Source organism: Antennarius striatus, chromosome 6 (assembly GCF_040054535.1).
Source record: "Antennarius striatus isolate MH-2024 chromosome 6, ASM4005453v1, whole genome shotgun sequence".
Taxonomy (NCBI): domain Eukaryota; kingdom Metazoa; phylum Chordata; class Actinopteri; order Lophiiformes; family Antennariidae; genus Antennarius; species Antennarius striatus.
In genome coordinates, this window is record NC_090781.1 from 26,478,079 (window position 1) to 26,500,578 (window position 22,500).

The following is a 22,500-nucleotide window of genomic DNA, read 5'->3' on the forward strand; positions in this document are numbered from 1 at the left end:
CACACTGAAGTCTCATCTTAAAAAAACTTTATTGACAATGCTTCCCTCTTCCACCCCGGGCTCCTGTATGACGTCAGAAGCAGAATCAGAAAAGGTTTTATTGCCAAGTGCAGAAAAATGACTGTCGAGGAACTTTACGCGGTGTCGGTGCGTTGAGAGGCGGAGGAGAACAGTAGTGAATGAGGAACAGGAACAGGAACAGGAACATGGCCTGGAACAGGAACAGGAACAGGAACATGGCCTGGAACAGGAACAGGAACGGGAACATGGCCTGGAACAGGAACAGGAACATGGCCTGGAACAGGAACAGGAACAGGAACATGGCCTGGAACAGGAACAGGAACAGGAACATGGCCTGGAACAGGAACAGGAACGGGAACATGGCCTGGAACAGGAACAGGAACATGGCCTGGAACAGGAACAGGAACAGGAACATGGCCTGGAACAGGAACAGGAACAGGAACATGGCCTGGAACAGGAACAGGAACGGGAACATGGCCTGGAACAGGAACAGGAACATGGCCTGGAACAGGAACAGGAACAGGAACATGGCCTGCTGTCCTCCTGACAGAACACGAGTCACGTGACTACCAGGACAACAAAACACAAACGTTCCAAACCAACAGGCTGATGGGTAGTCATGACCCTAGAACCCTAACCATAACTCTATCCTAACCCAAACATTAGCTCTAAACCTAACCATAAATCTAACTTTAACCCTTAACCTAACCCTGTGATCCGAACACTACCTATAACCCTAACCCCTACCCTTAACCCTACCTCTAACCTTGACCGCTAACCCCTAACTATAACCCTAAACTTAACCCTAAGTAACCCTAACCGTTACCCTAACCCTACCTCTAACCCCTAACTATAACCTTAACCCTAGAACCCTAAACCCGACCCTAAACTTAACCCTAAGTTTAACCCTGTTCCTGATTTAACCTTCACCCTGTCTGTCCTTCCGGTTCAGGCAGTGGAAGAGCAGTGTTTCATGGGAAATGAAGTCCTAAGTCGTCACATTTTTACTTGCTTTGAATAATTCTTGCTTTGATAAAAACATCTCAATAGAATCTACGAGCGCTTTGCTCTGCCCTATGTCACCTGTTATAACTGCTGGAGGTGTGTAGCTGTATGGAGACATGATATCACTAATCACGTGATCAACTGTGTTATTGTTTCTAGAGTACACCTGAACACACTCACACCTGATGATGGACCCTCCCACGAACCTGACTTGCCTGCTGATTGGCTCCTGAGTCATGTGACCTGGATCAGTAATGAGCAGAACCTGAGGCGCTCGGTGCAGCAGCGCCTCCTGCTGGCAGGAGACGATGGCTGATGGTCTTCGCTGTCCTGTCAAGTAGTAGCATGATGGCTAACAATCCACGGCTAACGTTCTCTCCGAACGACGGGAGGATCAACGGAACGATTCCCTCAAACATTGATCCAGTCAGACGTCGTGTAACGAGATCAGTTTAATGTGGACAGAGATGACATCACAGGAAGCATGACATCACAGGAAACATGAGGCCACTCTGGTTAGCATTGACAAAGAATGCTAACGATGCTAACGCATAATGGTTCCCAGCTGGGTGGGGTTGAAATATTTGGACCCACAGTGATGAGTCAGCATTTCCTTTGTAACAGAGCTGGTTTAGTAGCATCTGTTAGCATCTGTTAGCATCAACACTGACTTCCTGTCTCGGACGTCATGGTTTTAGATCAGATTTATGGACATTAAACAATCACACCAGTTCTCCCAAACCTTTCAAAATAAAAGTCAACAGTTTGGCCCCCCTCGGGGCTCTGTGAGCAGCTAGGTAACCAATGCTAATGCTGCTAACAGTTAGCAGATTCATACCAGCTTGAGACTGTAATTTCTGGAGGTGAGTAATATTAGTTAGCTCAGGCTAGTTAGCTTTCTGGTTGGTCATGTGATGAACTCGTTCTCCATCAGGAACAGCAACATAACACTGTGTGTGTCATCTCCATAGCAACAGACATAACCATCCACCACTCAGATCTCTGAGTGACCCTGAACGCACCACCAGCAGGGTCTGGTGGAGAACCTGATTGTGAAGCTGATGAGAGATAGACAGAGAGAGAGATAGACAGAGAGAGAGATAGACAGAGAGAGAGATAGACAGAGAGAGAGATAGACAGAGAGAGAGATAGACAGAGAGATAGACAGAGAGAGAGATAGACAGAGAGAGAGAGAGACAGAGAGAGACAGAGAGAGAGAGAGAGAGAGAGAGAGAGACAGACAGAGAGAGAGAGAGAGACAGAGAGAGAGACAGAGAGAGAGAGACAGAGAGAGACAGAGAGAGAAAGACAGAGAGACAGAGAGAGAGAGACAGAGAGAGAGAGAGAGACAGAGAGAGACAGAGAGAGAGAGACAGAGAGAGAGAGAGAGACAGAGAGAGAGAGAGAGACAGCGCTGCTCATTTGCTCTTCTTGTCAGAGGACAGGAAGTCGTGTAGTTTGCAGACGCTCCTCTCAAACTGGTCCATGACCAGCGTCCCGTTCTGGTCGAAGAACACCGACACCGACTTGGTGAACTCCGCCTCCCGGCTCACCCCCGACTTCCTGTCGCTGAACGACATCCTGAAGGTGTACTGGTCATCAAACCTGCAACGCAACAACACAACGCGTCATGACTAGACAACACAACAACAACAACACAACAACAACAACACAATGCGTCATGACTAGATACAACAACACAACGCGTCACATCTAGACACAACACAACAACAACAACACAACAGTACACAACAACACACAACAACAACACGTCATAACTTAGGGGTAGGGGTATGGCTGCAGCAGACAGAGTGCATGCTGGGTAGGCACCTCTTGAGGGAGGAGGACAGCTGCCACACGTGGGCGGGGTCCAGGCCGGTGGGGTCCTTCTGCAGCGCCACCAGGAAGATGTTCCGCTCCCGGTAGGAGGTGTAGAGCGTCAGGACGCCCATCATGATGAAGTACGTGGGCGGGGTTAGGGAGCGTCACTGGACAGGTGAGCAGGGGGGCAGTGAGCGGGGGGGGCAGTGAACGGGGGTAAAGGATATGACACCACGCAGCAGGCCAGCACCAGCCAGGACTCGGGGAAGGGGTGCAGGTAGTCCCACACCAGCGCCAGCATGGCGAACAGGCAGGACACCGTGCAGATCGCCAGGCGGCCGTCCACCAGGCCGAACGTCTCCACGTAGCCCAGCTTCTCCAGCAGCACCTGGAGGGGGTGGGGCACACGGCCGGTCAGAGGGGCGGGGCCAGCACCCCACCGGGGCGGGGCCATCACCCCACACCTCACCTTCTTAGCGGCGTCGTCCAGAGAGTTCTTCACCGCCGCGCCGTCCCACTTATCGATCCTCACCGGCTTCTCATCGATCCTCCACTGCACAGACCAATGAGACGATCGATCGATCAGGACACGCCCACTGATCAGAACTAGACCACCAGGGGGCGCCTGCACCCGCCACCCCTCAGGAGAACACCTCCTGTCCCCCCCCGCAGGAAGTCCAGGCTGTGTGTGTGTGTGTGTGTCTCTGTATGTGTGTGTGTGTGTGTGTGTGTGTGTGTGTGTCTCTGTGTGTGTGTGTCTCTGTGTGTGTGTGTGTGTGTCTGTGTCTCTGTGTGTGTCTCTGTAGGTGTGTGTCTGTGTCTGTGTGTGTGTGTGTGTGTCTGTGTCTCTGTGTGTGTCTGTGTGTGTGGCTGTGTCTCTGTGTGTGTGTGTGTGTCTCTGTATATGTGTGTGTGTGTGTGTGTGTGTCTGTGTGTGTGTCTGTGTGTGTTTGTGTGTGTGTCTCTGTGTGTGTGTGTGTGTGTGTGTGTGTGTGTCTCTGTGTGTGTGTGTGTCTGTGTCTGTCTCTGTATGTGTGTGTCTCTCTGTATGTGTGTGTCTCTCTGTGTGTGTGTGTGTGTGTGTGTGTGTTACTGAGGATCAGGATCAAACGTCTGCAGCGGACTCAACCACATCAACGTTAGCTTAGCCCTGCTAGCTTAGCCCCGTTAGCAGCGAACGAACGCGTCTCACGGATAAACACGCGGCTGCTTCCACCGGACGAGCTACCGGGAGCTACCCTAACCCCCCCCCCACACACACACACAGAGGGACCCCCACAGAACCCCCCCACTGTCTTACTTTCTCCAGCAGTCCACTCTTCCCGTTTCTGGAGGCCGCCATCTTTTTCCTCCGCTAACAGGCTGTGAGCTGGCGCATTCTGATTGGCTCTCACCAAAATGTGACGAGGAAGCGTGTCTGCGCATGCGCAGCTCTTGTCACACCGGCATACGTTTACGTCCTGCCATACATTTATGCCGAATATCAGCTCAGTGAGGTCGTCGTTCGCGTTCTCGTAAAAACAATAGAACTTTTAAATATAAAGAGAACAAAGATCGGAACCTCTAGACCCGCTTTAAGTTAGAAATGAAAGAACTGAACAGAACCTTTAGAACTGCTTTACATTAGAAATGAAGGAATCCACTCAGGTAGAACCCACCTGCATCAGGCTCGAGGGCCTCTAGGAGAACCGGGGTCCACATGAGAACTGAACCCCGACATCCAGGACAAGACAGTGAATCAAATGTTTGCATTCAGCTTTAATTTCTTCACACATGTAAAATATAAAAATCTGAGGTAAGCGGTCAGAGACGTGACACACATCAGAACCACAACAGAACCAGGTCCTGAGGTCCACACCTGGTTCTGATCACGTGACCTGAATTAACAGAAGTCCATCTCATCATCATCATCATCACTATCATCATCCTGCGTCGGCAGGTAGAACCAGACCCCCAGAGGTCAGCTTATCGGAGGTTCTGTAGTCCTGAGTCCAGGAGGCCTCCATCAGCTGATCAGCTAACTCCCAGCGACCAATCACATGACAGACCTCAGGTCAGAGCTGGACGGAGGTCCCTGGATGCTGGACCACCACTGGACCGGGTCTGGGCTGAGACCACCACTGGACCGGGTCTGGGCTGAGACCACATGGTGCGTTCTCTACAGATGTCCTACAGAACACTGGACTAGAAACGATGAAGTCTCATCAATTGGCACTGGGCATTGACCCCACCCCCTGACCCCCCCACGCCCGTCATGTCACACCGACATGAGCTGATAGGGGTCGTAGCAAACCCTGAGGGACACTGAACCCAACACGCCCCCCATGAGCTAGAATCAGTGAGCCAACACCCACCCATCAGGACGGTCAGCTACTGGCTACCAGCATTTGTCATGGCAACCATCTCCTCCTCCTCATGCTGAAGGACAGCCAGTCAGGTCCTTCATCTACAGATCCATCCTGGGGGAACCTCCGATCTGTGCAGGTTCTCATCCAGGTCACGGTTATCCAAAGACTAGTGAGTTCTACCGCTGGACTAGTGGGTTCTACCGCTGGACTAGTGGGTTCTACCGCTGGACTAGTGGGTTCTACCGCTGGACTAGTGGGTTCTACCGCTGGACTAGTGGGTTCTTCAGGTGTTTAAACTAGTCTCTTCTTCAGGTGTTTGAACTAGTCTAGTTAACATCGGTGGACTAATCATCTACTGGGTTAACGTCAGCATGAGGAGAGAACGATTAATTTTTACTCTTTCTTTCAGAACTAATGTGATTTTAGTGTGTGTGTGTGTGTGTGTGTGTCCTCCAGCACACACACACACACACACACGTGGTCCGGTTCAGGTCCTGGAGGTCGTCCCAGAGGGGTGGGGGGTCGGGACCCCCTTTGATTTTTGGTGATTTGCTGGTGACAGGAATTGACAAGCAGACGCTGGAAGAGGGGGCTGATGGGAGATTTCTGCTCGCCACCCGTCATGGAAGAACATTCAAACTTCTCACGTTGCATATTTTAACAGCTGGGCGTGTCCGCTCTAGTGCTTCTTGTTAATTCGCCGAGACCTCCTTAGGCCACACCTCCTGCGGTTCTGATTGGACATCCAGGACCGCAGGAAGTAGGTGTCGGGGCGTGTCCTGCCCCCGGCCGGGTTCTCCAGGTCGAACTGTCTCTGCAGCCTCAGCGCCAGGGCGCGGTCCCGACGCTCCTGCTGCACCTGAGGGGCCTCCTGGGATCCCGGGTGGCCCCGCTTCCGGTCCAGGTCCCAGTCCTGGTCCCGGTCCAGGTGCTTGGTCTTCTGGTCCCGCTTCCGGCCCCTCCTTGAGGTAGACTGCTTGTGGCTCCTGTCAGGCTCCTTTGGCACCAACTTACCCCCCTGGGGGGCCGCGTTCTTGGGGTATGGCGAGAACGACTGCGTCCGGCTGACGAACACCCCCACGCCGCTGGACTCTGGCGTGGACTCTGAGCCCCCCCTGAAGGGGGCCTTGCTGCTGTAGCGGAGCGCAGGGACCCGGATCTTAACCGACTGCTTGTCTGGGGGGTCGAACGGCAGCCTCCTCTTGTTGACGGCCACGGAGCCCTCCCCGTTCCGCCCCTCCGGGGGCCTCCGGCCCCTGGCCGCCCCCCCGCGGCCGTCCTCGCTGACGGGGCTGGTCAGCGTGGCCCTGGAGCGCGCCCGGAGGCTCTGGCGGTCCAGCTCGATCTGCCTCCACTTCTGCAGCACGGCGGGGGGGGCCTCGTAGCTGGTGGCCCTCTGGAGGCCCCGGCGCAGGTTCCGGGGTGTAGACTTCACGATGGTGGGCTGCAGCAGCCGGCCATCCGCCAGGCGCTTGGGGGGCGTGCACGGCGAGCACACGATGGGCTTGAAGTGGTTCAGCTCCTCGGAGATGCTGTCGTTGCTCTCGGGGCTGATGGAGCGCTCGGGACGGGGCGGGGCCGAGGCCAGGGGCGGGGCCGACGACAGGACGACGGCCCTCCAGGTGAGCCTCCTGTCTGGGGTGGTGATGGGAGCCGACAGCGAGCGGCTGTTCTCCGAGGACAGCAGGATTCCTGCCGCGTAGCTGTGGCCGACGCCCACCTGGCAGGAGAGAGAGAGAAGGTGTGAGGGCGGGCCACGCCCTTCCTGACGGACCCCACGCCTTCAGACGGGCGCCACGCCCTCAGACGGACGCCACGCCCTCAGACGGACGCCACGCCCTCAGACGGACGCCACGCCCTCAGACGGACGCCACGCCCTCAGACGGACGCCACGCCCTCAGACGGACGCCACGCCCTCAAACAACGCCAACCATTCAGACGGACGCCGCGCCCTCAGACGGACGCCACGCCCTCAGACGGACGCCACGCCTTCAGACGGACGCCACGCCTTCAGACGGACGCCACGCCTTCAGACGGACGCCTCGCCTTCAGACGGACGCCTCGCCTTCAGACGGACGCCACGCCTTCAGACGGACGCCACGCCTTCAGACGGACGCCTCGCCTTCAGACGGACGCCACGCCCTGAGACGGACGCCACCCCTTCAGACAAACGCCACGCCTTCAGACGAACGCCACGCCCTCAAACGGACGCCACGCCTTCAGACGGACGCCACCCCTACAGACGGACGCCACGCCCTCAGACGGACGCCACGCCCTCAGACGGACGCCACCCCTTCAGACGGACACCACGCCCTCAGACGGACGCCACGCCCTCAGACGGACGCCACGCCCTCAAACGGACGCCACCCCTTCAGACGGACGCCACGCCTACAGACGGACGCCACGCCTTCAGACGGACGCCACCCCTACAGACGGACACCACGCCTTCAGACGGACGCCACGCCTTCAGACGGACGCCACGCCTTCAGACGGACGCCACCACTACAGACGGACGCCACGCCTTCAGACGGACGCCACGCCTTCAGACGGACGCCACGCCTTCAGACGGACGCCACCCCTACAGACGGACACCACGCCTTCAGACGGACCCCACGCCTTCAGACGGGCGCCACGCCCTCAGACGGACGCCACGCCCTCAGACGGACGCCACGCCCTCAGACGGACGCCACGCCCTCAGACGGACGCCACGCCCTCAGACGGACGCCACGCCCTCAGACGGACGCCACGCCCTCAAACAACGCCAACCATTCAGACGGACGCCGCGCCCTCAGACGGACGCCACGCCCTCAGACGGACGCCACGCCTTCAGACGGACGCCACGCCTTCAGACGGACGCCACGCCTTCAGACGGACGCCTCGCCTTCAGACGGACGCCTCGCCTTCAGACGGACGCCACGCCTTCAGACGGACGCCACGCCTTCAGACGGACGCCTCGCCTTCAGACGGACGCCACGCCCTGAGACGGACGCCACCCCTTCAGACAAACGCCACGCCTTCAGACGAACGCCACGCCCTCAAACGGACGCCACGCCTTCAGACGGACGCCACCCCTACAGACGGACGCCACGCCCTCAGACGGACGCCACGCCCTCAGACGGACGCCACCCCTTCAGACGGACACCACGCCCTCAGACGGACGCCACGCCCTCAGACGGACGCCACGCCCTCAAACGGACGCCACCCCTTCAGACGGACGCCACGCCTACAGACGGACGCCACGCCTTCAGACGGACGCCACCCCTACAGACGGACACCACGCCTTCAGACGGACGCCACGCCTTCAGACGGACGCCACGCCTTCAGACGGACGCCACCACTACAGACGGACGCCACGCCTTCAGACGGACGCCACGCCTTCAGACGGACGCCACCCCTACAGACGGACGCCACGCCTTCAGACGGACGCCACGCCTTCAGACGGACGCCACCCCTACAGACGGACGCCACGCCCTCAGACGGACGCCACGCCTTCAGATGGACGCCACGCCTTCAGACGGACGCCACCCCTTCAGACGGACGCCACGCCCTCAAACGGACGCCACACCTTCAGACGGACGCCACGCCTTCAGACGGACGCCACCACTACAGACGGACGCCAAGGTTCTCTTCTAGCCCCCCCCCCCCCCCCAGCGGGCTTACATACTCTGTCCAGGCCCGGCGGGGGGGCTCCTTTCAGCTTGCCCTCTCGGGTCTCCATCGGGTCGGTGCAGCTCTGACTCCTCTGACAGCCACTGAGGAAGAACACAGAGGTCAGAGGTCACAGGGCTCCCTCGCTGGCCCCCCCGGCGCCGGCTCACCTGCTGAGGGACGAGCAGGTCTTGGTTTTCCTCATGAAGGCTGAGATATTCCTGGTCCTCCAGCTGGGGGGCTCCTCGTTCTCGGAGTCGGACAGGACCCCCTGAGGGACAGAGCGGCGTTAGAGCTGCAGCACGGGGGTCTGAGGGCTGGGGGTCAGTAAAGGTCTAACGTACCCCCCCCTGCTGGGACTCGTCTCTCCTCCTCCTGGCCTCGTCTCTGTCCTCCAGCTGCTGGAACACAGAAACAGTCACACCACGGCCCCAGCCGGAGACCCCCCCACCACGCTCACCCTGTGTCTGCAGGACGGCTCCGATGCTTCTGGACCCTTTGGGACGAGAGCCGGGCACAGGAAGAAGTCTGGGGGGACCAGACAGAGGACCGTCAGTCTGGGGGCACTGACCCCCCCCCCAAAGCAACCATTACTAGATCCGTTCAGGTTCCACTGACGGGTGTTCCTGATCCCAAAACAAAGGGCCGACCCCCAAGGACATCATAGTACCAGTCAGGTGATACCCCACCCTGTCCCTCAAACCCAGCCCCAGACCCCCCCTGTCCCTCACTGGACCTCTGCCAGCGAGGGACAGGTGAACTACCTACAGAACCACAACTGGGCCACAAGGGGCCGCCAGTGTCGCCAAGAGCAACCAAACCTTTATGTGGACTATGGAGAACCCTAACCCCCCCACACCTGTAGGACTGGACTATGGAGAACCCTAACCCCCCCACACCTGTATGACTGGACTATGGAGAACCCTAACCCCCCCACACCTGTAGGACTGGACTATGGAGAACCCTAACCCCCCCACACCTGTAGGACTGGACTATGGAGAACCCTAACCCCCCCACACCTGTAGGACTGGACTATGGAGAACCCTAACCCCCCCACACCTGTAGGACTGGACTATGGAGAACCCTAACCCCCCCACACCTGTAGGACTGGACTATGGAGAACCCTAACCCCCCCACACCTGTAGGACTGGACTATGGAGAACCCTAACCCCCCCACACCTGTAGGACTGGACTATGGAGAACCCTAACGACCCCCCCACACACACTGACTTTGAGGACTCTCAATATGACTGAGCGACTTCGACCCCCCCTCTAGGTCAAACACCTGGAGCCCCCCTGCCCGTTACTTTAAATAGGATCCAGGCAAACCGATTGGAGCCCAACCGGAGCTGGCGGCGTCCCTCCAACCGGCTCCTCCCCCGGTCGGACACGTCTGGACACGTCCGACCGGGGGGGACGACTGGAAAGACCCGGCAGTGGGTCACGTGACGGCGGATAAACAGCCCCCCCAGCCCCCACCCCCCGTTCGGATCGATAGTTAAGCTCCGTGACCGACCGGACACCGGAGGGTCTCGGACCGGTGCTCCGGTCACACCGGACGCCGGGCCTCCGGAGAGGACCTTCAGCCGGACCCGAGCCCCCTCCCGCCGCCCGGCCCTCCGGTCCGCACACCGACCTCTCCGGCTGTCGCAGTCCGTCCTGCAGCTGCTTCTCTCGGGGTCGCTCCTCCTCCGGAGCCGCTGGTCGCTGCCGGAGGGTCTGGGGGCTCGGCAGAGGAGGCAGGCCGGCCGTCCGTGTCCGCATGGCGGGCTGCCGCCGGGCGTCCCCTCGGCGCGGGCGGAGCTCTGCTTCCCGTCGGTCTGCGGCGCGCCGCCCCCGGCCCCGGGGCGGCCCGCGGCGGCGGGGCGGCCCGCGGCGGCGGGGCGGCCCGCGGCGGCGGGGCGGCCCGCGGCGGCGGGGCCCGGGCTCCGAGGCCGCTCGGCGGAGCCCGCGGTCGCCATGTTCCCTGTGGATGTGCTCTGCCCCGGTCCGGTCTCGCGACAAACCCCGCCCTGCTGCCGCCGACACGAACGTTCCCGGTGCGGCCCGCGGGAGGCGCGAGCAAGGCGGGAGGCGCGAGCCGGACGGCCGGCGACGCCCATGCTCGTGACGTCACAGCGTCTCGCTCAAGAAAACGTCTCGCGGAGGAAGACCAGTTCACCGGTCCTCCTGCGGTGTCTCGCGATCGGTTCGGTGTCCGCCGGGCGCGCGGCTGAACGTTTCAGTGTGTGCTGTGTTCTGATTGGTGTGTTCTGATGGTGTGTTCTGATTGGTGTGTTCTGATTGGTGTGTTCTGATTGGTGTGTTCTGATTGGTGTGTTCTGATGGTGTGTTCTGATTGGCGTGTTCTGATGGTGTGTTCTGATTGGCGTTCTGTGTCGTGACGGTTTCCTCCCGCCTGCAGAGGGCAGCAGAGTCCCGCCAAAACACGCCGAGGAACCGGAAGAGGAAGAACAACAACAGAGGCGGCTCGAGGGGAACCGGAAGAACGGCTGGAGCTGAACGAACTGAAACCGGTTCAACCTGTCAGTACCGCGTGACTTTAACGGAGCTAACCGCCAGCCGTTGGACCGTTACTGCGTCACGTGGTCCAGCCTGATGTCATATTGTCAGTGTTGGGGTACTTCAGCTCGTTTTAGGGGGTAAAACACATGAAAGTGAACACAGATGCTGTCAACAGTTTGGTTCGGTGAACGTGGATAAACACGTGATCAGGTGAGCCCGCCCACTTCCGGTGACGTCAGGCTGTTTTTAGTTTGTTTGGACTGCTTCTTGTCTATTGGTGTGTGTGTATTGTGTGTGTGTCTGTGTCTGTGTGTATATTTTGTGTGTGTATATTTTGTGTGTGTTTGTTGATGTGTGAGTGATGGTCACAGTCCGGACAGTCCGCCCCCTCGACCTGGTTGGCTGGTCTGGGTATCTGGTCAGCCTGCGTGGAACATTCTCCATACAGAACCAGAACCAGCTCCTCTGACCCGGTTCCTGTTGGACTACTGGACTGAAGCTGTGGACTAGCCTTCTGGACTAGCCTTCTGGACTAGCCTTCTGGACTAGTCTTCTGGACTAGCCCTCTGGACTAGTCTTCTGGACTAGCCTTCTGGACTAGCCTTCTGGACTAGTCTTCTGGACTAGTCTTCTGGACTAGCCTTCTGGACTAGTCTTCTGGACTAGCCTTCTGGACTAGCCTTCTGGACTAGCCTTCTGGACTAGTCTTCTGGACTAGTCTTCTGGACTAGTCTTCTAGACTAGCCTTCTGGACTAGTCTTCTGTACTAACGTGTCTCCTGCTGGTTCCAGGATGGGGGGCCGCCCGGTGGTGCAGGTGGTCCGTCTGGGCCTGGTGTCCTACCAGGAGGCCCTGAAGCAGCAGCAGGCCTACGTGAACTTGACCCGCAGCGGTTCTGCTCACGCGCTGCTGCTGTGCCAGCACCCCCCTGTCTACACCACCGGGATCCGCCACAAACCGTACCCCCCAGCCCAGCTGGACCGCCTGCGCCTGCTGGGGGCCGACGTCCACCGGACCAACCGGGGCGGCCTCATCACTTTCCACGGGCCGGGACAGCTGGTCTGCTACCCGGTGCTCAACCTGAGCAGCTTCCAGAAGGTGGGGCTTCCTCCTGGGGTGTAGTCATGTGACCCGGTCTGTGCTGACGTGTTCTGATCCGGTCCCCAGAGCGTCCGCTGGTACGTGGGGGCACTGGAGGAGACCATCCTGTCCCTGTGCAGCGGCTTCGGGATCCGGGCATCCACGTCGCCCCACACGGGCGTCTGGGTCGGAGACAACAAGATCTGTGCCATCGGTACGAGGTTCTGGTTCTGGTCCACAGCTTCTGGTCCAGGGTCAGTTCTGGGGGCTGGAGTCCCGGTCCCACCCTGGGCCAGAAACGTTGACCCGCCAGAGGGTGATGGGGGTCTCCAGAGGTGGCGGCGCTGACCTGGTTCTGCTGTGTTTCAGGGATACACTGTGGCCACTGGGTCACGTCCCACGGACTCGCCCTGAACTGCAACACGGACCTGTCCTGGTTCCGCCACATCGTCCCGTGTGGCGTCCCCGGCAAGGGGGTGACGTCCCTGAGCGCCGAGCTGCAGAGGGACGTGGGGGTGGACGAAACCGTCCCCCACCTGCTGCACGCCTTCAGGGAGCGCTTCTGCTGCCGGCTGACGGACGGGCCCCCGCCCGGGTCTGGGCAGACGGACGGGCCCCCGCCCGGGTCTGGGCAGACGGACGGGCCCCCGCCCGGGTCTGGGCAGACGGACGGGCCCCCGCCCGGGTCTGGGCAGACGGACGAGCCCCCGCCCGGGTCTGGGCAGACGGACGGGCCCCCGCCCGGGTCTGGGCAGACGGACGGGCCCCCGCCCGGGTCTGGGCAGACGGACGGGCCCCCGCCCGGGTCTGGGCAGCACAGAGGAGAGTAGTCATCTCACAGTGGGACACCAGAGTGACCCCCCCCCCAAGTCCAGAACGTTGATGAAGACCCGGTTCTAGTTTTGGGGTGAGGGGTGGGCGGATTCTGGTTTTCGGGTGGGGGTGGGTGAGTTCTTTAGCTTCATGAATGGACGATGTTCTTTCAATAAAAAATCAGAACACCCTGAATGGTACTTTTGAGGGGGGGGATTGGGTTTTCAATGGGGGGGGTTACAGCATGTGTCTCCAAGCTTTTTGGGTTTTTTTTATACCCTGTTATAACTCAGAATAACCCCCCCCCAACCACCACCAATCAGTGAACACCCCCAGCAGCGTGGACCAATCACACGCCAACACAACCAGCTGTGGGGGAAAGCGTCGCCTTAGTGACGGCGGGAGGGGTCATGTCACCTGGGGGGTTCTGAATGGAGGGTTCGGGGTGGGGGTGTGGTCCTCCACCGACAGGGGTCGCTACCCCGGCGGCAGTGGCGCAGAAGAAGCTCCTCGGGGATCCGGACCGGCGGGGCGGGGCGGGGGAGTCGCGTTGGACCGGACCCAGCGACCGGCTGGGAGAACCGGACACCCGGGTTGCGCGGGCCCCTCCCGGCAGAGGAACTGCTCTGCTACCGGACGCTGACTCAGCATGGGGGACACGAACGACCCGGAGCACCGGAGCACCGGAGACCCGCAGCTGGACAAGGAGGTCCACCGGTGGATGAGCTGGGACCGGGTACCGACACACACACAGTAACACACACACACACAGTAACACACACACACACAGTAACACACACACACACAGTAACACACACACAGTAACACACACACACACAGTAACACACACACAGTAACACACACAGTAACACACACACACACACACACACACACACACAGTAACACACACACACAGTAACACACACACACACACACACACAGTAACACACACAGTAACACACACACACACACAGTAACACACACACACACACACACACACACAGTAACACACACACACACACACACAGTAACACACACACACACACAGTAACACACACACACACACACACACACAGTAACACACACACACACACACACAGTAACACACAGTAACACACACAGTAACACACACACACACAGTAACACACACACACACAGTAACACACACACACACACACAGTAACACACACACACACACACAGTAACACACACACAGTAACACACACAGTAACACACACACACACACACACACAGTAACACACACACACACAGTAACACACACACACACACACAGTAACACACACACACACACAGTAACACACACACACACAGTAACACACACACACACAGTAACAGACACACACAGTAACACACACAGTAACACACACACACACAGTAACACACACAGTAACACACACACACACAGTAACACACACACACAGCAACACACACACAGTAACACACACACACACACAGTAACACACACACACACACAGTAACACACACACACAGTAACACACACACACACACACAGTAACACACACAGTAACACACACACACAGTAACACACACACACACAGTAACACACACAGTAACACACACACACACAGTAACACACACACACACACACACAGTAACACACACACACACACACAGTAACACACACAGTAACACACACACACACAGTAACACACACACACACAGTAACACACACACACACAGTAACACACACACACACACACACAGTAACACACACACACACACACACACACACACAGTAACACACACACACACACACACACACACAGTAACACACACCAACACACACAGTAACACACACACACACACAGTAACACACACACACACACAGTAACACACACAGTAACACACACACACACACACACAAACCCACACACAGTAACACACACACAGTAACACACACAGTAACACACACACACACACACAGTAACACACACACACACAGTAACACACACACACACACACACACACACACACAGTAACACACACACACAGACACACACACACACCACTAACACACACACAGTAACACACACACACACACAGACACACACACACACACACCAGTAACACACACACAGTAACACACACACACAGTAACACACACAGACCCACACACACACACAGTAACACACACAGTAACACACACACACACAGACACACACACACACACAGTAACACACACACAGTAACACACACACACACACACACACACACAGTAACACACACACACACAGTAACACACACACACAGTAACACACACACTAACACACACACAGTAACACACACACACAGTAACACACACACAGTAACACACACACACACAGTAACACACACACACACACACACACAGTAACACACAGTAACACACACCAACACACACAGTAACACACACACACACACACACACACAGTAACACACACAGTAACACACACACACAGTAACACACACACACACACACACACACACAGTAACACACACACACACACACACAGTAACACACAGACACACACACACACCACTAACACACACACAGTAACACACACACACACACAGACACACACACACACACACCAGTAACACACACACAGTAACACACACACACAGTAACACACACAGACCCACACACACACACAGTAACACACACAGTAACACACACACACACACACAGACACACACACACACACACAGTAACACACACACAGTAACACACACACACACACACACAGTAACACACACACACACACACACAGTAACACACACACACACACACACACACACACACACACACAGTAACACACACACACACAGTAACACACACACACACACAGTAACACACACACACACACACACTCACAGACACACACACACACACACACACACAGTAACACACACACACACACACAGTAACACACACACACACACAGTAACACACACACACTCACAGACACACACACACACACACACACTCACAGACACACACACACACTCACAGACACACACACACACACACAGTAACACACACACACACAGTAACACACACAAACACACACACACACTCACAGACACACACACACAGTAACACACACACACACACACTCACAGACACACACACACAGTAACACACACACACACTCACAGACACACACACACAGTAACACACACACACACACACTCACAGACACACACACACAGTAACACACACACACACTCACAGACACACACACACAGTAACACACACACACACTCACAGACACACACACACAGTAACACACACACACACACTCACAGACACACACACCTCCTCTAAAGGTCGTGTGTTTAAAGGTCAGCTGTTCTTTATTTATCTGCTCTCAGCTTTCATCTCCACCCCCCCTCCCCGTTGATCTAGGGGGTTCTGGTTCTGGGGGTGGTGATGGTTCATCTGGAGGGGTTTTGATGCTCCTGCTGTCCCTCCAGAACACCTGGACCCGGGCCCAGGTGGAAGTCCTGCTGGGGGGGGGCGGTCTGGCTGAGCTCAGGTCTAGACTCTGCAGCAGGATGAGCTTCGGGACGGCGGGGCTCCGAGCGCCAATGGGGGCGGGGTTCAGCCGGGTCAACGACCTCACAGTGATTCAGTCCACCCAGGTGGGACCGTGACCCAGACCCTGACTCTAACCCTAACCCTGACCTTAACCCTGACCTTAACCCTAACCCTGACCTTAACCCTAACCCTGACCTTAACCCTAACCCTGACCTTAACCCTAACCCTGACCTTAACCCTGACCTTAACCCTGACCCTGACCTTAACCCTAACCCTGACCTTAACCCTGACCTTAACCCTGACCCTGACCTTAACCCTGACCTTAACCCTGACCTAGGGTTAGGTCAGGGTTAGGGTCTGATCCTGACCCTAACCCTGACCTTAACCCTAACCCTGACCTTAACCCTAACCCTGACCCTAACCCTGACCTTAACCCTGACCTTAACCCTGACCCTGACCTTAACCCTGACCCTGACCTTAACCCTGACCTTAATCAATCAATCAATCAATCAATCAAGTTTTATTGATATATCTCTTAATCATGACAGCAGACGTTTCAAAGCGCTTTAACAGACAGAAACCCAACTGAACCCTCCAGAGCATCAGAGACAGTGGAGGGAAAAACTCCCTCATTGAGGAAGAAACTCCGGACAGGACCCAGACTCTTTTGGGGGCCATCCGCCTCGACCGGTTGGGGGGACAAGAAATCAAAGGAAGATCAGGACAGGGTCAGAGAGAGAGAGACAGAGAGAGAGAGACAGGCCAGATAGAGACAGTATCAATATGGTGATCCTGACCTTAACCCTAACCCTGAACCTAACCCTGACCCTAAACCTGACCTTAACCCTAACCTCTAACCCTGACCTTAACCATGATCCTAACCTTAACCCTAACCCTAACCCTCCTCCAGTCTAGTGGAGGGACCGTTGGTGGTCTTTCCTGGGGGATCCAATCAGAGCTTTCTAACAGGTGTCTCCTGTGGCCTCCAGGGTCTCTACTCCTACCTGTGCAGGTGTTTCCCAGACCTGAGGGTTAGAGGAGTCGTGGTCGGGTTCGACACCCGAGGACAGGAGGAGAGCGGCTGCAGCAGTCAGCGGTGAGACACGCCCCCACACAAAGAAGACACGCCCACACATAGAAGACATGTCCACAATTAAAGACACGCCCACACAGAGAAGACACGCCCACACAGAGAAGACACGCCCACACAGAAGACACGCCCACACAGAGAAGACACTTCCCCACAGAAGACACGCCCACACAGAGAAGACACGCCCACACACAAGACACGCCCACACACAAGACACCAGCAGTATTTGGTGAAACTGACTTGAACATCTGCTGGTTGTCAGGCTGCAGCATCTGGGCTAACCTAACCCTGATCTAACCCTGGGCTAACCTAACCCTGATGTACCCTAACCCTGATCTAACCTAACCCTGGGCTAACCTAACCCTCATCTAACTTAACCCTGGGCTAACCTAACCCTGGGCTAACCTAACCCTCATCTAACTTAACCCTGATGTACCCTAACCCTCATCTAACCTAACCCTGATCTAACCTAACCCTGATGTACCCTAACCCTGATCTAACCTAACCCTGGGCTAACCTAACCCTCATCTAACTTAACCCTGGGCTAACCTAACCCTGGGCTAACCTAACCCTCATCTAACTTAACCCTGATGTACCCTAACCCTCATCTAACCTAACCCTCATCTAACTTAACCCTGATGTACCCTAACCCTCATCTAACCTAACCCTGATCTAACCTAACCCTGATGTACCCTAACCCTCATCTAACCTAACCCTGATCTAACCTAACCCTGGGCTAACCTAACCCTCATCTAACTTAAACCTGGGCTAACCTAACCCTGGGCTAACCTAACCCTGATCTAACCTAAACCTTGGCTAACCTAACCCTGGGCTAACCTAACCCTGATCTAACCTAACCCTGGGCTAACTTAACCCTGATCCAACCTAAACCTTGGCTAACCTAACCCTGACTAACCTAATCTTGATCTAACCTAACCCTGGTCAGCCCTAACCCTGATCTAACCGAACCCTGGTCTAACCTAACCCGACTCTAACCGGACTTTGGTGGAACCTAACCAGCATCCAACCAGACCCTGACCCTGTGAAGGTCATCTGTCCTGAAGTGGATCAGGACGTCCTGGTGGTGTGTCTCTGAAGACGTTGCTATCTGTAGACCAAACGTGCGAGTTGAACTTCCTCTCTAGAAGCTGAGTTGTGTTTCTTTTTTTATTCTGAAGGCCAGATGCGTGAACGGTGGCGGTCAGGAACGGTTTACGTCAAGCGCCACAGACTAAACCCTGAACTGTCTGTTCCAGTTTGGCCACGCTGACGTCTGCAGTGCTGCTCAGCAGGAATGTTCCCGTTCACCTGTTCTCCTCGTTCGTGCCCACACCTTACGTGGTGAGGAACCGCCCATGTGTTGCTCCTGCTGCCGCTCTGTGTGGGCGGGCCGTCATGTTGAGGTGTGTGTGTGTTTCCAGCCATATGCTGTGAAGAAGTTGGAGGCGGCTGCTGGTGTGATGATCACAGCTTCACACAATCCCAAAGAAGACAACGGGTACAAGGTCAGAAACCCCACGCCCTATCCCGTCAGTAGACACCAACTAACGCCACCAGACACTCTATCCCGTCAGTAGACACCAACTAACGCCACCAGACACTCTATCCCGTCAGTAGACACCACCTAACGCCACCAGACACTCTATCCCGTCAGTAGACACCACCTAACGCCACCAGACACTCTATCCAGTCAGTAGACACCATCCACTACACCTGGCGGTCCTCTGCAGGTGTACTGGAGTAACGGTGCTCAGATTTGCTCCCCCCGGGACAAGGAGATCCTCCAGAGTATTGAGCAGCAGCTGGAGCCCTGGAGCCCCTCCTGCTGGGACGAGGGTCTGGTGAAGACCTCCCCCCTGAGGACTGACCCACTGGTCCAGATCAACAGCTGCTACATGGATGATCTGAACGCCCTCTGCTTTCACAGGTGAGACGGGACAAAAGACCTTGACCCTGCCCCAACATTTCAAATGACCTGAGGTGTCGTGCGGGCGGAGTCCACCTCCACCTGCCTCCCCCATGTCTGACGTGTTTTTTGTCTCTCAGAGGCCTGAACAGAACTTGTCCGCTGAAGTTTGTGCACTCCTCGTTCCATGGCGTTGGACACGCCTTTGTTCAACAGGCCTTCCAAACCTTCGGCTTCGCTCTGCCGATTCCCGTCCCGGAGCAGAAGGACCCTGACCCCGACTTCCCTTCTGTTCGCTGCCCCAACCCTGAAGAAGGAGAGTCGGTCCTGGTATGACACAGCTGCCTTTTCTTCAAGGGGTCTTCTGAACGGACTGGTTCATGTTACGGTACTTTCTTCTCCAGGAGCTTTCTCTTCTACTGGCAGAGAAGGAAGACGCTCAGATTGTTCTGGCGACGGATCCTGATGCCGACCGTCTGGCTGTAGCGGAGAAGACTGCAGGGTAACTGGGACGCTTCCTCAAAGCCCCTTGAGCCAGACTGTCCTCCAGCGTTGTTCACCTGTCTGTCTCCAGGTGTGGTTGGAAGGTGTTCACTGGGAATGAGCTGGCCGCCCTGTTGGGTTGGTGGATGTTCTGGAACTGGAAAGAAGCTCAGCCAGTTGCTGCGGACTCTCAGAAGGTCTACATGCTGGCCACCACAGTCTCCTCCAAGATCCTGCAAGCCTTCGCTCGCGTTGAGGGAATCAACTTCGAGGTTTGACGATTTAAATTAGAAACGAAAAGAAGGAAACAACGGAGAATGAATCAATATCTCCCCCTCGGGTCGATAGGAAACTCTTCCTGGCTTCAAATGGATCGGGAACAGAATCCAGGAACTCACCGCAGCAGGAAACACCGTGGTGTTTTCCTTCGAGGAGTCCATTGGTAACCACAACCCTTCATGAATCCAGGATCCAGGAGAGGTTCCTTCCGCTGTGGAACCAAAGAGCAAAGCAGATTAGAGACCAATCGAAGAAATCCTGAACTGGTGTAATTAGTGATGAAGGTATGTTCTCACTGTTCTGAGCTGACGTTCTTCTTGTCTTGAGGGTTCCTCTGTGGCAGTCTGGTTCCTGAGAAAGATGGTGTGAGTTCAGCGGCAGTCGTGGCTGAAATGGCTTCGTACCTCCACAACAAGAACCTGAGTCTGAACCAACAGCTGCACAACATCTACCAGACGTACGTACCCACGTCAGATCAGCTGACTGATCAGCTGATCAGTCACATGGAAACAATCGTGTCTCCAAGGTCCAGTGTCCTGATTCACAGAATAAGAGGTTAGGGTTAGGGTTAGGGGTTAAAGGATGCTGTCAGTTCACCCTGTAATGTAGTTTTCCACCACTAGGGGGCAGCAGATTCCGACGAACCACTTCTCTTTCATGTTTTTTTTCCACATTTCAGGTCCTTGTAGCATCTCTTATTTTGGCGGTGGTGTCTGTGACTTCCTGTCTGCAGGTATGGCTATCATGTGTCTCAAACGTCCTACGTGATCTGCAACGACCCCCCCACTGTGCAGAGGATCTTCAGCCGGATACGAAACTTTGACGGCGATGGTTCGTACCCCAAGTCCTGCGGCGGCGTCCAGATTGTCCACATCAGAGACGTTACCAAGGGATACGACAGCAGCCGACCCGATGGCCGATGTGTAAGACTGTCTGTCTGTCTGTCTGCGATCAATAGACCAATTGATTGTTTAGACGTGTGATCAATAGATCGGTTGAAAGACATGCGATCAATAGACTGATTGAAAGACGTGATAAGTAGACTGATTGATGTGTAAGACATGCAATCAATAGACCGATTGATTATTTAGACGTGTGACCAACAGAACGATTGATTGTTTAGACGAGTGATCAGTAGCCTGATTGATCAATAATGTGTCTCCTGAAGGTCCTTCCTGTGGTGAGCAGCGGTCACATGATCACCTTCACGCTTCAGAACGGCGTCGTCGCCACCCTGAGGACCAGCGGCACCGAACCCAAGATCAAGTGTTACTCTGAGTTCTGCGCCACGCCGGGGTGCAGGTGAGGCCACGCCCACACAGGGTCACCGCCCCAACGCAGCAGCAATGTTTACAAGTCTGTCCAATCAGAGAGCAGGACGAAGGCAGGTGCAGTGATGTCACCACAGGCCCACACCTGATAGGTCAGGACACACACCCCCACCACCCGGGGGTGTGCCCCCCCCCACTGCCCAGGGTTTATGTCGCCCACCGCCCGGGGGGTGTGTCCTCCCACAACACGGGGTTGATGATGATTCTGGTTGACGGGGCGTTTTGATTGGACGCTGGGAGTAGTAGGTCATGTGTTCTGTGGTGGGCGTGGCCCAGGTGACATCATCACTGTGTGTTTGCTGCAGTGAGCCGTCGGTTTTGGGGGCGGAGCTGAGGAGGATCACCGCCACCCTGCTGGACGACTTCCTGGAGCCCGACAAGAACAACCTGATTGGCCCAAACTCCTGATGATGTCACATCCTGTTGTGTTGTCAGAGCAGCTTCTGCTTCTCTAGTGCTGGTGAAGGCCCTGCGGGCGACGCCCCCCTGATTCTATTGGTTCAACAACGATCCGTATTGATTGTCATGGTGGGGCCTGATGATCGGAACCACTGATGGGCGTGAACCCACGACCAACTGATACTGATCAATCGATCATTATGTCAATC

At 56.1% G+C, this 22,500-nt stretch overlaps 5 protein-coding genes across 12 annotated transcripts in view; 2 read left to right on the forward strand and 3 right to left on the reverse strand.

The window, feature by feature from the left end:
* rnpepl1 (arginyl aminopeptidase like 1) overlaps positions 1-1,373 on the reverse strand; it is a 17,138-nt gene extending 15,765 nt beyond the window's left edge. For 2 of the 6 annotated variants that reach the window (XM_068316686.1, XM_068316685.1), the window contains exon 1: positions 1-44. This exon is cut by the window's left edge and continues 308 nt beyond it. Coding sequence is in view for 3 of the 6 variants with exons in the window: in XM_068316680.1 (XP_068172781.1) it covers positions 139-553; positions 1,242-1,264 (438 nt within the window). In the remaining 3 variants the exon portion in view is untranslated. Of the gene's footprint in view, positions 45-138 lie in introns of those variants that run through there. The other 4 variants (XM_068316680.1, XM_068316682.1, XM_068316683.1 and 1 more) reach the window with 4 other exon arrangements.
* An 87-nt stretch (positions 1,374-1,460) lies between these two features.
* Positions 1,461-4,221, reverse strand: spcs2 (signal peptidase complex subunit 2). Its single transcript, XM_068316694.1, has 5 exons — positions 4,148-4,221; positions 3,317-3,400; positions 3,075-3,235; positions 2,857-2,991; positions 1,461-2,631 (listed from the first exon to the last, which is right to left on the reverse strand). The coding sequence occupies exons 1-5, from the start codon at positions 4,187-4,189 to the stop codon at positions 2,445-2,447; spliced, it is 609 nt and encodes a 202-aa protein (XP_068172795.1). The 5' UTR covers positions 4,190-4,221; the 3' UTR covers positions 1,461-2,444.
* A 364-nt stretch (positions 4,222-4,585) lies between these two features.
* Positions 4,586-10,958, reverse strand: rnf169 (ring finger protein 169). The gene is made up of 6 exons (XM_068316692.1): positions 10,480-10,958; positions 9,304-9,371; positions 9,188-9,241; positions 9,014-9,114; positions 8,860-8,947; positions 4,586-6,915 (listed from the first exon to the last, which is right to left on the reverse strand). Exons 1-6 carry the CDS (start codon positions 10,943-10,945, stop codon positions 5,875-5,877), a joined length of 1,818 nt encoding a protein of 605 aa, XP_068172793.1. The 5' UTR covers positions 10,946-10,958; the 3' UTR covers positions 4,586-5,874.
* A 460-nt stretch (positions 10,959-11,418) lies between these two features.
* Positions 11,419-13,436, forward strand: lipt2 (lipoyl(octanoyl) transferase 2). The gene is made up of 4 exons (XM_068316693.1): positions 11,419-11,558; positions 12,140-12,446; positions 12,516-12,642; positions 12,798-13,436. Exons 2-4 carry the CDS (start codon positions 12,141-12,143, stop codon positions 13,256-13,258), a joined length of 894 nt encoding a protein of 297 aa, XP_068172794.1. The 5' UTR covers positions 11,419-11,558; position 12,140; the 3' UTR covers positions 13,259-13,436.
* A 331-nt stretch (positions 13,437-13,767) lies between these two features.
* pgm2l1 (phosphoglucomutase 2-like 1) overlaps positions 13,768-22,500 on the forward strand; it is a 9,493-nt gene continuing 760 nt past the window's right edge. The window contains exons 1-14 of one of the 3 annotated variants that reach the window (XM_068316688.1): positions 13,768-13,977; positions 16,638-16,907; positions 17,793-17,899; positions 19,150-19,234; positions 19,315-19,398; positions 19,624-19,820; positions 19,940-20,129; positions 20,204-20,301; positions 20,374-20,554; positions 20,631-20,724; positions 20,889-21,018; positions 21,295-21,484; positions 21,730-21,863; positions 22,198-22,500. The exon at positions 22,198-22,500 is cut by the window's right edge and continues 760 nt beyond it. In XM_068316688.1, the coding sequence (XP_068172789.1) occupies positions 13,891-13,977; positions 16,638-16,907; positions 17,793-17,899; positions 19,150-19,234; positions 19,315-19,398; positions 19,624-19,820; positions 19,940-20,129; positions 20,204-20,301; positions 20,374-20,554; positions 20,631-20,724; positions 20,889-21,018; positions 21,295-21,484; positions 21,730-21,863; positions 22,198-22,300 (1,950 nt within the window). In that variant the 5' untranslated portion in view covers positions 13,768-13,890 and the 3' untranslated portion in view covers positions 22,301-22,500. The remainder of the gene's footprint in view (positions 13,978-16,637; positions 16,908-17,792; positions 17,900-19,149; positions 19,235-19,314; positions 19,399-19,623; positions 19,821-19,939; positions 20,130-20,203; positions 20,302-20,373; positions 20,555-20,630; positions 20,725-20,888; positions 21,019-21,294; positions 21,485-21,729; positions 21,864-22,197) is intronic. The other 2 variants (XM_068316690.1, XM_068316691.1) reach the window with 2 other exon arrangements.

Bases quoted from the DNA above. Each gene is read 5' to 3' on its own strand.
- lipt2 (XM_068316693.1), top strand. From the start codon at position 12,141: ATGGGGGGCCGCCCGGTGGTGCAGGTGGTCCGTCTGGGCCTGGTGTCC. The intron at 12,447-12,515 runs GTGGGGCTTCCT...TCCGGTCCCCAG, and splicing joins ACCTGAGCAGCTTCCAGAAG to AGCGTCCGCTGGTACGTGGG. The intron at 12,643-12,797 runs GTACGAGGTTCT...GCTGTGTTTCAG, and splicing joins CAACAAGATCTGTGCCATCG to GGATACACTGTGGCCACTGG.
- rnf169 (XM_068316692.1), bottom strand. From the start codon at position 10,945: ATGGGCGTCGCCGGCCGTCCGGCTCGCGCCTCCCGCCTTGCTCGCGCC. The intron at 9,372-10,479 runs GTCGGTGTGCGG...TGGTCCCCCCAG, and splicing joins GGACTGCGACAGCCGGAGAG to ACTTCTTCCTGTGCCCGGCT. The intron at 8,948-9,013 runs GTGAGCCGGCGC...GTTCTTCCTCAG, and splicing joins ACCTGCTCGTCCCTCAGCAG to TGGCTGTCAGAGGAGTCAGA.
- spcs2 (XM_068316694.1), bottom strand. From the start codon at position 4,189: ATGGCGGCCTCCAGAAACGGGAAGAGTGGACTGCTGGAGAAA. The intron at 3,401-4,147 runs GTAAGACAGTGG...TGGTCTGTGCAG, and splicing joins AGAGTGGACTGCTGGAGAAA to TGGAGGATCGATGAGAAGCC. The intron at 2,632-2,856 runs GTGCCTACCCAG...GTTGCGTTGCAG, and splicing joins CTGTCCTCCTCCCTCAAGAG to GTTTGATGACCAGTACACCT.